We start from the raw sequence: 12,763 nt of genomic DNA, 5'->3' as shown, positions 1-12,763 counted from the left end.
CGTCACATCGTATGCTGATGACACTCAGCTTGTCGTCACCATCGATAAAAAATGCACGGATGCAGCCCTTAGATTTAAGAATTGTCTCTCTGAGGTTTTTCTATGGCTGAATAGAAACCACCTCAGATGTAACAGTGCCAAGACTGAGATCATACCCTTAGGGAAAGACTTGTCCTTTTCCCCAAAAGACTGGTGGCCAAAAAACTCAGAAGCCCCGCCGAGTGCCGTTTCCTCGGCACGTAATCTTGGCATCCAATTTGACGCATCCCTCAGCTTTGATGATCATGTCCGCATCACTGCTGGGTGCTGTTTTAGCCTCATCAGAACACTGAAGAAATTCTTTGACTTCCTCCCCATCTCAGCCAGAAAATCAGTCGCGGTTGCTCTAATCCTCTCCCGACTTGATTATTGCAACGGACTAATGGCAGGAGTGAAGAAGTCCACTCTCAGGAAACTGCAAAGCGTCCAACACGCGGCGGCCAGACTCGTTCTTAAACTCCCTAGAAGGTCTTCAGCCTCAGCAGCTCTCAACACCCTCCACTGGCTACCTCTTCACAAAAGAATTTTGTTTAAACTCCTGCTCACTGCATTCAAAGCCACTAGAAAAACAGGCCCCCTGTACTTCACCAAGCGCTTTATGCATTACAATCCCACGCGCTGCCTGAGATCCTCAGGGACCAACCTTGTCGTTATCCCAAGATTTAAGTTAAAAACGCGAGGGGGGAAAACCTTCTCCTTCCTAGCAGCAAGAGCTTGGAACAACCTCCCCGTTAATCTCAGGCTAGCTGATACTGAGAGCCACTTCAGGAAACTCTTGAAAACCTGGGTATTTCAGCAATCCGACTCCTCGGTTTTCGCAGCCATCTGATTCATTCATTACTACGTTTCTTTTTTTCTGCACGCTCAGCGCCAAGATGCTCCTTCTGGAGCGATAGCCGCGCTTTACAAAATCCCATAAATATCAAATATCAAACAATACAGTCGAATCGAAGGCCTTTTGGCCTTGAGAAAAGTTTTGCTTTTGATTCCAAAAGTTGGAGTATAGGAGTTTGCATCCGAACCCAATGGCGGAAAAAAACAATCGGAGGATGGAGAAGATGCCCATGCGCACTGTAGTCCAGGGGAGGAGTCACCTATCTCGTGATACTTCGAAGACTCTTCCAAGACAACAAGTGCAATCATCCGGACCCAACACTAGGCGGCGATCTCTAGGCGGCGATCTATGCACAAGATATGAATTCAGCAGCCCACATGCTTCGAACATGATATTTTGGATGGAAACATCCAGTGGATCAATGTGATTGTTGTTACAGTATATTGCAAATCTGTTCCACTTAGCAGCATAACATGCTCTGGTAGTGGGTTTTCTAGCTTCTTTAATGATATTCATACAGTCTGGTGGTAAGTTTAAGTAACCAAACTCTAGGACTTCAGGAGCCAGATCGCCAAATTCAGTTGGCTTAGTTCTGGGTGCCTTATTTCTCCATGGTTCTGTGTTAACAGGGATGGCGTCAGCCGTAATTTCTGATGTGGAACCAGTGAGAGATCCAGTAGCGTGGTGAACCACGGCTGGCGTGCCCATGTGGGGGCCACTAGTATTAGTTTGAGAGACTGTTGTCTGAGCTTGCGTACTACTAGTGGAATGAGTGGGAGAGGCGGCAAAGCATACGCAAATCTGCCTCACCAGTTCATCCATATTGCATTCCCCTCAGACCGTGGGTGTGGGAACCTGGCGGCGAAGGTTGGGCATTTAGCATTTTCATGGGTGGCAAACAGGTCTATCTGTGGATGCCCCCACATTTGGAAGAATGGTTGTAGAACTTGTGGGTGTATCTCCCATTTGTGAATCTGTTGTGACTGACGACTCAACAGGTCTGCTATCTGATTGTGAATTCCTGGAAGGTGTTCTACTGTCAGGTGTATGTTTTGAGGAATGGCCCATCTCCAAATGTTCTGTGCAATCTGGGAAGTTGCAGAGAGTGTCCCCCCCTGTTTTTGTATATAATACATGGCTGTCATATTGTCTGTCCGGACTAGGACAGCTTTGTTTTGTATTTGTACTTGAAAAGTTTTGAGTGCTAGGAAAATTGCTAGCAACTCTAAATGGTTGATGTGGAACTGTTTCTGTTGATTGTTCCACTGACCTTGTGTGGTATAATGCAAGAGATGGGCTCCCCCTCCTGTAAGGGATGCATCTGTCGTGAGCACTATCTGTGGAACAGGGTCTAGGAACGGCTGTCCCTTTGTCAAGTTTTTGGTGTTCCACCATTGCAGAGAGCAATATGTAGGGCTGTCTACCAACACCAGGTCTGTGAGCTGACCTTGAGCCCGATTCCATTGTTGTGCTAGACATTCTTGTAGTGGGCGCATTTGCAGTCTTGCGTGAGGAACTATAAAGGTGCAAGACACCATCATGCCTATTAGTTTCATAAACACTCTGGCTTGGAGAGAGTGCTGGCATTGAAAAAGGGAGACTAAGTTCTGAATACTTTTAATCCTGGCTTGACTGGGATACGCTAGAGCTGCAGATGTGTCTATGGTAGCTCCTAGATATTGATGAACGTGCGAAGGCTCTAGGTGCGACTTGGTGTAGTTTATCGTAAATCCTAAGTTGTGCAATGTTTGAATTGTTTGTTTTGTGTGTTGTACACACTGGTTGAACGATCTTGCTTTTATGAGCCAGTCGTCGAGGTAAGGGAAGACATGTATTTGTTGTCTTCTGAGATGTGCTGCTACTACGGCTAAGCACTTTGTAAACACTCGTGGTGCTGTTGTGACCCCGAATCGAAGGACTTTGAACTGATAGTGTTGTCCTTGTATGACAAACCTTAGATACTTCCTGTGCGCAGGATGTATAGGAATGTGAAAGTAGGCGTCCTTTAGGTCTAGTGTGGACAGAAAATCTCCCTGTTGTAGTAATGGGAGTACTTGTTGTTAAGTGATCATGTGAAAATGATCCGATTGTATGTAGTGGTTGAGGGGCCTGAGGTCGAGAATTGGTCTTAATGTCCCGTCCTTTTTGGGAATTAGGAAGTACAGGGAGTAAACTCCTGTTCCTTGTTCCTCTAAAGGAACTACTTGAATAGCATCTTTTTGTAGAAGTGCTAGAACTTCCTGTTGAAGCAGAGTTATATGGTCTGTGGACATTGGACGCTGCCTGGGTGGTATGTTTGGGGGGGTTGCTGTGAGTTCTAGGCAGTAACCATGTTGGATAATTTGTCTTACCCACCTGTCTGTTGTGATGGAGTTTCAGACAGGTAGGAACTGTGAAAGTCTGCCCCTCACAGGAGTGAAATGCTGTAGCGGAGGCAGAGGGAAGTCACTGTTTGGGAGTGGAAGAGGAGCGGTTGTTGTTATTACCTCTGCCTCTTCCCTTGCTGTTGTTGCCTCTGTATCCTCCTCTAAAGTATCCTTTATTAGAGGAGGTTTGCGCGTTTGTTTTAAAAGATGATGTGGTCTCTGTGCCTGTTTGCTTTGCGTCTCATCTATAGAAGGAGCGGCGAAAAGAACCTTTATTTTGGGTGGATTGTAACGCACCCATAGACTTAGCTGTGTCTGTGTCCTTTTTCATTTTCTCTAGTGTGTTGTCTACGTTGGGCCCAAACAACTGGTTTTGATTGAAGGGCTGGTTCAGGATGGTAGTTTGTACCTCTGGTTTAAAACCTGAAATGCGTAACCATGCATGACGTCTGAGAATCACACTAGTATTGACTGCTCTGGATGCTGTTTCAGCTACATCTAGTGCGCATTCAATTGAGGCATTAGATATTAGTTTGCCTTCTTGTAAGAGCTCTGCTGCCTGATCTTTGTATTGATCAGGGAGATGTTCCATTAACTTTTCTAGTTGGTCGTAGTGAGCCCTGTCGTAGCGTGAAAGTAAGGCTTGTGTGTTTGTTATGCGCCATATGTTTGCTGCTTGTGCAGCAATCCTTTTTCCCCGACGCATCAATAATTTTTGATTGCTTGTCAGGCGGGGGCGTGTCACCAGATGTTTGGGAGTCGGCTCTTTTACGTGCATTTGACACTACCAAAGAGTCTAGTGGCAGATGTCCCTTAATATAGACCGGATCAGCTGGTGCTGGTCGATACTTTTTTTCTACTCTGGGATTTAGCGCCCTACATCTTACTGGATCTTTAAAAATGTCCGGAGCATGTTTAATAACCCCTTTGATCATAGGTAATATTTGAGTAGACCTTTGTGACTGCTCAAAAGTGTCTAGTAAGAAATCCTCCACAATGGCATCAGAGTGCATTGACACTCCATGGTAAAGGGCAGCTCTGTTTAATAAATGATTAAACACAATACTATCTTCTGTAGGGGAAGGTTTTGTTGGTTAGTACTGAGGCTCAGGGATGTCTGGTGTAAAACCATATGCCTCGCCCTCCTTGGGATATCGGGGGTTGACATCCTCATCTAAAGGGTATGTTACGTCATTGCCCCCACCTAAATCATACTCTTCGTCAGTGTGGTGTGATGATGCAGGAGATTGAACTGGAGACGTTATAGGTTCAATGTAAGGATTAGGAGAGGAAGAAGGTGAAGGAGAGGAAGGGTGCATTGGAGAAGTTGCACAGTCCTTCTTTTTCGCAGGAACCACAGGTGGAAGTGGGGTGACTGCTGGTCTTTTATTATAGGGAATTGCTTCTGGTCTTTTCTTATATGGAATTGCTTCCACATGTCCAGTTTTTGGATTAATATAGACCTTTTTCTGTTTAGGATCTGGTTTAAACAGTTCTTCTTGTTCCATAATCTTCTTTGGCGTCGATTTTTTCGGTGCCAATAGAGGTTGATTAGTGTTCTTTGCCTTAGGAGTGATCGAGTCTTGTGGCAATTTTTTCGGTGCCGAAGGTGGTTTAGGCTTGTCTGTATCATGCATTGGAGACTTTGGTACCGATATTGTAGATTTCGGCGTGGAGACAGGTTTTGTTGGGCCTGCGGGGACGGAATCTGGCTTCCCTTCTTTATTTTTGGAACCGGAAGGTTTCGGAGTCGAAGCTTTCGGGTCCGGTACGGTCCTTGGCTTCGGCACCGATGTGTCTTTTGGTTCAGGTGCCGAAGGGTCTTTGTCTTTGGGCACCGAAGGGCGTTTTGGCTTCGGTGTCGAAGAATCCTTCGGTGTCGAAGGATGTTTCGGAGCCAATGGAGGAGGTGGAATTGGAACATGATGTTTTTTCGGCGCTGAGGTGGAGCCTCGTCTTCGGAGATATCTTCGATTGGATCTTCGTCCTCGGAGACGTCTTCTTCGACGATCTCCTCCTCAAAGATGGCCTCCGGTGCTGGCGCTGATTTCCTCATTTCGTGTCGACGGGCCCTCTGATCCCGAATGGTTTTCTTCGATCGGAAGGAGGCAAAGGCTGCGCAGGTTGACTCGTCGTGTTCTGGTGAGAGACAGAGGTTGCAGACCTCTTGATGGTCGCTATGAGGGAATTTTGCTCGACATACCGGGCATCTCTTGAATGGAGTTCTGTCCATGAGGCGTAGGCCGTACGGCGCTGATAGGCCCAACGGCCCACGTCGACGCACCGGAATGTAGCTGTTGATGTCGAAAAGTCTATTCGATGTCGAAATAAGTTTATCTAAAGTTTCTCGCTTCGAAAATGCAGAAAAAGTCTTTTCTAGCCGGAGCGGAAAACTTTCATCCGAACCCAGTGGCGGAAAAAAACAATCTGAGGATGGAGTCTATGACCATGCGCAGTATTGTCCAAGGGAGGAGTCACTTATCTCGTGACTACAAAGACTTCTTCCAAGAAGACAACAACCTGCAATCATCCGAGCCCAAGACCAGGTGGCGATCTATTGCTAAGTGTAGGATCTGCAGCTCATATGCCTCGAACATACAGTTACCAAAGGTAAGCAACTTTATTCTGATGGATACTTCTATTCTTTTCTGAAAAGATACCATAGAAGTACCCCTCCCCAATGGGTGGGTCTGTAGGAGTGGTTAGACAAAGAAATCCTACAGCACGGAGAGAACAAAATGGTAATCACTTCTCACTTCTGAGTCCAAGTAATAGTGCTTTGGAAAAACATGACGCAAAGCCAATGTCCTCATGAGATTAAAACTCAGTCACCGGAGTGTCAAATACCCATCACGCATTGTAGAAGTAAAATCAATCCAACTGACTTGGTTCGCTCACTTACCTGAATCCCTCACATCAACCCCCCCAAATCGTAAGGGTCTGATGTAGGGAACACAAAGGATGGGGGAATATGGGAAAAGAGAAAGAAACACACTGGATTTGCGTCAGCAATTAATTGACAGCGCTTTCATTTCTAACTGAGCAACTCTGAATGGTTTAATTTCTATCGATCTCCTGCCAGTCCATCTTAAGTTGAAAAGAGAACCCGAGTTACTGCTTAATTTGTCTAGTTTACCAAACAGACAGTATCAAAGAAAATAAAAACAAGAGATTACTATGCGGTCTCCTTTCCTTTGGACTGCAATTGTTTTCAGCCACTCCTGTTTTTTAAAAACTGTAAGAAGGAAAGCATATGATCAGAATATTCATGAATGATATGTAGACTCTTAAAGCACATGCGCAGAAATACAAAAACTGCAAAGTCAGTTTCCGTTAGTCTGGTGTGGACTGTCAGAAAAGTACAGTTTTACAACAAAAACATATGCTTATAGACTGTCCTATCATTCTTGTCATGCACTTGAGTGCTTTCAATGTCATGCTTTCTTCCTTTTTTAATTCACAGGAAGGGCTATTATATTATCCTCAACAGTTCTGAAGTCACTCTAGACTCCAAATCCAAAATTACAGGCAACACATACAGTGGTACCTTAGGACATCATTGCTCTGTCTGATTTTCTGTGATAATGAGTCTACCTGAAAGAAACCTATTGCAGTGCATTTCCGCGGGGGCTGGATGCTCACCTTATTAAAACTTACCATATTCCTCCTAATGAGACGGGTGCATGGTCTCCAGGAGTGCAAGCTGCTGTCAACTCAAGCAATCAATCAAAGTGTACTTATAAAATGTGGCTTATCACCCGTGAGGGTATCCATGAGCTGTTCGGAGGGTCTCAGTCGAAGAGCCAGGTCTCGAACCCCGTCCTAAAGTTTGTCAATGATGGTGCTGGTCAATCGAGGAGGGGAAGAGCATTCTACGATTTGGCGGTGAGGTGGGAGAAGACTCAACCTCCTTTGCGGCAGCGACAGATGCACGGTGTCTGGGCGAGGTGAGCGGAGCAGAGGTTTCTGGATGGTTGGTGGAAGTTCAGGCAGTGGTTCATGTATGCCGGTCCTTGGTCGTGGAGGACTTTGTAGGCGTGGGTCATGATCTTGAAGTGGCATCTCTTCTGGATGGGGAGCCAGTGGAGACATCTAAGGTGCTGGGAGATGTGAGTCCTTTTGGGTAGGTTGAGGATCAGTCTGGCTGCTGCATTCTGGATCGTCTGCAGTCTTCTCTGGCTGTGCCTGCATGCAGTGTGTTGCTATAGTCTAGACAGCTGCTCTCCAGGTGCTGGTGAGTAGCCACTTGAAGATTCTGCAAAGTGCATGGAAGCCGGCTGAGGCAAGAGTGTTGACCGGTCGTTTCAAGGAGAGTTCGCTGTCCAGGATGATGCTGAGGTGCGGACGTGATCTTAAGGAGTGGATGTAGGTCAGAGTTCTGATAGCCACCAGGAGTAGTTCCAGAGGGAGGTGCGATTGCTGAAAATCAGCACTTCAGTTTTGTTGAGCTTCAGGCAGTTCTCTCATTCATGCATTTGTGTGAAAGCTGTTTTTTGTCGTAGTGGGGTCCACTGAGAGTGAGAGGACGAGCTGGGTGTCGTCGGCATGAGAGAGGATGTTGAGAGTTCTGACGATGTCCATTAGCGGGGTCATATAAATGTTAAAGAGGGTGGGACTGATGGATGAGCCTTGGGTGATGCCACAGATGGTGTGCTAGTGCTATGAGGTGAAGGGAGGGAGACAAATCATCTGTGTGCGCTCCGTGAGGAAAGATGCAATCCATATAAATGCATCGTCCTTGATGCCGATCTGGTGCAGACGATTGATGATTGTGTGGTGGGAGACTGTGTCAAAGGCAGCGGAGAGGTCGAGAAGGATCAGGGACGGCTGCTTCTCCTCTCTCGAGTAGGGTACATATGTCGTCTGTCGAGGCGATCAGGGCTGTCTTGGTGCTGTGGTTTGCACTGAACCTAGACTGGGAGGGGTCTAGGTTGTTTCTCTCCAGGTATTGGTGAGTTTGAGGTCATTGGCTTTCTCAAGGACTTTGGCGGGGAACGGGAGCAGCAAGATGGGGCGATAGTTCTGGAGGTAGTTGGGGTCTGTGAAGGATTTCTTGAGGCATGTGTCTGACCTCTGAATGTTTCCAGGCGTCTGGAAGGTGGCTGTGGAGATTTAGGAGTTGAGGATAGTGGTGAACTGGTGGCTTATTTTGTCGCTTCTGAGGTTGAACAGTCGAAGGGGGCACGGGTTGGTGGGTGCACCTGAATGGATGGATGCCATTAAGGCCTTGGTGTTCACTGTGCTGAGTTGTTCCCATATGGTGAGCAGATGGTCGGCGGCTGTATCCGCAGGAGTGGGGATGCTGAGGAGGTTGGCGACTTGGGACTCAAAGTTTCTGTAAATGGTGGCTTTCTTGTTGTGCAAGTGGTCTGTAAAGGCGTCGCAGAGTTCCTGTGAGGGCAGAGGCGAGTTTTCTGTAGCTGATTGGCATGTGAACTAGGACTAAGAGTTCCTTGGTCTGGCTGGTACTGGTCTCGATGTGTGAGTCAGGGCACTTTCTTTTGCGGTTTTAAGTGGGTGGTGGTAGTTGTTGAGAGCAGACTTGAAGATAGCTCGATCACTGTAGTTTTTGCTGGAGCCCCATTTTCTTTCGCCACGCCAAGTTCTGGGATGTACCAGATGTCTCGTTTGGTGGGTCTGTGTGTTCTGGCTGGTTTGGTGTGGGACTCACTAGTTGGGTTTCCTGCATGAAAAGAACAATGTGTTCACAAGGGAGAGTCCTTTTATATGAATGCCCCATCACAAGATGGCTGTCACATTAATACTACATAGAGAGGAGGAACTCTCTTATGGCAACTGCGAGTTCCAGGCTTGCCAGAAAGAGAAACATGACTGGAATTCTCTATCTGTTTTGTCCTTTTTGTTAATAATTGTCTGTTCTTACCCCTCAAGCCCAAAAGTCAGCAATCAGCCTTTGCAACTCACAGATACTTGCTTTTCATACATTAGACTAGCACTTTTCATAGGTGATGTTTGATATGAGAGCCACTGGTTTGTGAAAGAAATTAGATTAATGATCATACCAGCAGTGAACACTACCATAATATTTAAAACATATTCTAGCCTATCACTGAGCGTGGACCCTGACATCTACAACATACTCTGCCCTTGACAAGAAACACCACTGACAATTGCTGAAGTTGAATTCTTTATTCTGGTGGAATGAAGACAAATTCCCTCATGTGGTACTGTCTTGTCAAGGGCATAACACTTCTTAATGCACAAGATGATCAAGCAGTCTTTTGGACTGCGTTGACATTTTTGCTGCCCCTATACCCAAACAAAGAGCTTCTCATCAGACCCAATCTACCTGGGCGGTAAATGTAATACAATCGCTCAATGAGAATCCAGGTTATGTAGTTGTGCTCCTCCTTGGTGGGACGGGGGACAGAAGAAAAAGGCAAGATGGGTGATGGGCTGTCCCAGATGAAAATGGAACACCACCTAAGGTAGGAAAGCAGCTTTAGCCCTCAAGGCCAATTTTTCCAACCAGAAGCATGTGAAGGGTGGACAAACACACAGAGCCTGTAACTTGCTGATGTATGCCACCTTACCGTAGGAGGCAACATACATACGAGTCCCTTCATATACCTGATCACAAATAGATTTTAACAATAAAGGCTGGTGGGGGAGGCAGATAAATGCTGACAGAACAGCAATGTATCATTTAACTGTGCACACCACACGACCTTATAAGGCTAGCAGGATATCTGATAAATGCACCTTCAGCAGGTCTACGTTATAGTCTGTGAAACAAAGCATATGACACTACCCTCAATAGACAGACTTTGTAGAAGGATGAAGAGCTGACAATATGATACTGTACACCTCCGTTAACAGATGGAAAGAGCTCGGATATCAGTGCTCAAGCTACATGAAGGTTGAGGCTCAGGAGTTTAGGGTATAGAAACTGCTCCTCTGAATGGGAGAGCTGATCTGCTCTGAGGTGCAGTTGGAGTGGGAGACACAAGGGGAAGTTCAGGAGGTCTACATACCACACTCTACTTGGCCAGTCCAATGCAATAAGAACGACTTGGGCACTATCCTTGCACAGTTTAATCAAACCCCATTGCTTTAATGGTATAGGAGGTAAAACGTAGGGAAGTGGAAAACCCTACCTCAACCAAAGAACGTCCTCCAAGGCTCCCTGCAGCAAATACTGGAAGGCACAAAGCTGTGGGCAGTGTGTGCTTTCACGAGTAGCAAAAAGGCCCGCCTGGGCGACGCCCCAAAGGGCAAAGTTGTTTTCTAACACCTGCAGGTGAAGGCACCGCTCACAGTTGGCAATATGAACCCGTAGAGGCCAGGCAAATTGCCCATAGCTCGTTGTCAATTACCTGCCACTCTGTTGGCTCGGACGTCCGCTGCCTCCAAGTCGGATAGTTTCAATACCTTCCTTATGACAGCAAGGAAGAAGTCACTTCTAGTGTGGCTAGACGTGAAGGGCACTTTGTCTCTGGGAATGTGTCAAATCCTCCAGCATTCTGCAAGTGCACAAAATAAGCAGTTTCTGAAGATGCAGATGGAGGCGACAGTAAATGTGACGCCTGACTACTATTATCATCGGAAGGCACCACTGCAGGTATTTGATGTAATACGAATAATAATCAAAAATGTCATTGAAAATCTGCCAATATTCCTGACCCGGTGTGGTTTAAGGTTGAGCTTCCGTTCTGTACCTTGCCTTATTGGCAAGTTTTGAGTTTATCTTCTAGACCGTATTCAAATTGTCTGGGTCTTCAATTACTGTGCCAGTGGAGGCACAGACATCAGTGGGGAAGAGTTTATTGTGCCTGTGATTGAGCCACTAGTGATAGCCTAGGCACTGGAACAGCTACAATGGGCACCAAAAGTGTGCCATGAGGATTTCCTCTTGGTCAACTGTGGATGAAGGCAGACCTGCCTGCTGAAACCCAAACATAGTTCCAAGCGGTTCACATTGTGCCTGTAAGCACACCAGAAGTGACTGCAGCTTGTGTAAACAAGGCCATTATGGCATGAAGTAACTGATGAATTGGCTTCAGGTACTGGAAAAGCTGGGTAATCTGGCGCTGTGGCAGAAAGGAGTTGAGCATTGAGTGGGCAGTAGGTTGGGATGGGCATCCTGGTGCGACAAGGGTAAGTGTCTCAAGCGACAAGGAGTGTTGTTATAAAATCTCTTCCTCTTGTGTTTTCTTTTCTCCTTGAGGACTTGGAGTATGGCAATGAAAGAGATTTCAAGGCTGAACTAGATCTCAACCAGAGTAAAGACCAACGTTTGTTGTATGCGCTGGCCATAAAAAGCTTTGCTGTCGGATCCTAAATGGCTTTAGCGTGGATGAGGCCATATCCGTCGCACAGTTTAAGAACCATGCTTTGGCCCCAGGCTCCAAAAGCAGACCTCTTGGGGGGAAAAAATGGACATTTGTCCGTTGTAGGAGACGTAAAGCTTGATGCCAGTGTTTACTGGGGAGAAAACAAGAAAGGAACCGACTTTGGTGCACCAAGGTGGTATTATATGGCTTCAGTGATTGACACATGCAAGCTTCCAGAGCAAAGATGTAACCAGTGCCACCTTCCAGCAAAAGAGAGCCATGATGAACAATTCTGTATCCAGTCTAGAACTTGGGTATACTCATCTGCAGGTAGAAGTGTCTTTGAGAATTCTGTACTTTATGCTGCCACATCTCTGCAATGTGACCCACAGTACAGGAAGATGATTTTCCAGTAATACAAAAGCAATATTTTCATAAACTGTAAATAAAATGGAAAGTACAAATATGTAGTTTCAATACATGTTAATTCCTTTGTTTTGTCATCTGTAACAAAAGATAACATAAGTTTGAAAGAGTGGAATAATTGTTACCCTTATTCCAACACCAGTGAATTGGTCCACTGAGGGGACACTGCTTTGAGATCCAGACCCTTTCTCACTTTCTGTACTGCCTTCTTCATCCTGGGACTGGCTACCCTCCACGTCTCCTTTCTTCATCACTAATGTGGCTTTACCACTAGGCACCAACTTCTGAAAAACTTCACTGAAATTCTTTGACACCTAGAAAAAAACAATAACATAGCTTATTTTCTGGATTTTGCTTTATGTTTAAAATGTACCATCTGTATTAATCAGACGTTCTTTACCATGCAGTATGCATCCAACTATAGTTTACAAATAAATTAAAATACACTGGTTAAGGTTTCCACAAACATCAGCCTTTTGTCAGTTTTACATGCTTGTATTTAATTGACAAGAGTAAACCCAACCTCTTTTTCATCCAGGCGGGAGTAAATTATAACTTACCTAAGGTCTGTAAAGTAAACAACTTAGCTGAATAAGTTTCTTAACTTAAGTAAATTCTTTCTGGGGGATATTTTATCCAATGGTAGATTCCTCACCTTTTAAATATCCCCACACACCAGACTGGATCCAGAAGATTTTCAGCAGAGCCCCTGTGTGTCAGCATGTGGCTCTTCGTCAACTCCACTTCACCTCCGAGGCCATGGCCGGGGCCACATAGATGTGCCACCCAAGCGTGCAGACATC

At 45.8% G+C, this 12,763-nt stretch overlaps 1 protein-coding gene across 1 annotated transcript in view; it reads right to left on the bottom strand.

Annotated features, from left to right (window-relative positions):
• The window catches only part of SMC3 (structural maintenance of chromosomes 3), an 889,895-nt gene that overhangs the window by 84,003 nt on the left and 793,129 nt on the right, over nt 1-12,763 (bottom strand). The window contains exon 26 of the mRNA XM_086922774.1: nt 12,086-12,274. Within this exon, the coding sequence (XP_086778900.1) occupies nt 12,086-12,274 (189 nt within the window). The remainder of the gene's footprint in view (nt 1-12,085; nt 12,275-12,763) is intronic.

This window comes from Lissotriton vulgaris, chromosome 5 (assembly GCF_964263255.1).
Source record: "Lissotriton vulgaris chromosome 5, aLisVul1.2, whole genome shotgun sequence".
Taxonomy (NCBI): domain Eukaryota; kingdom Metazoa; phylum Chordata; class Amphibia; order Caudata; family Salamandridae; genus Lissotriton; species Lissotriton vulgaris.
The sequence above is the reverse complement of the archived record's forward strand: the minus strand, read 5'-3'. Positions and strand labels throughout refer to the sequence as shown.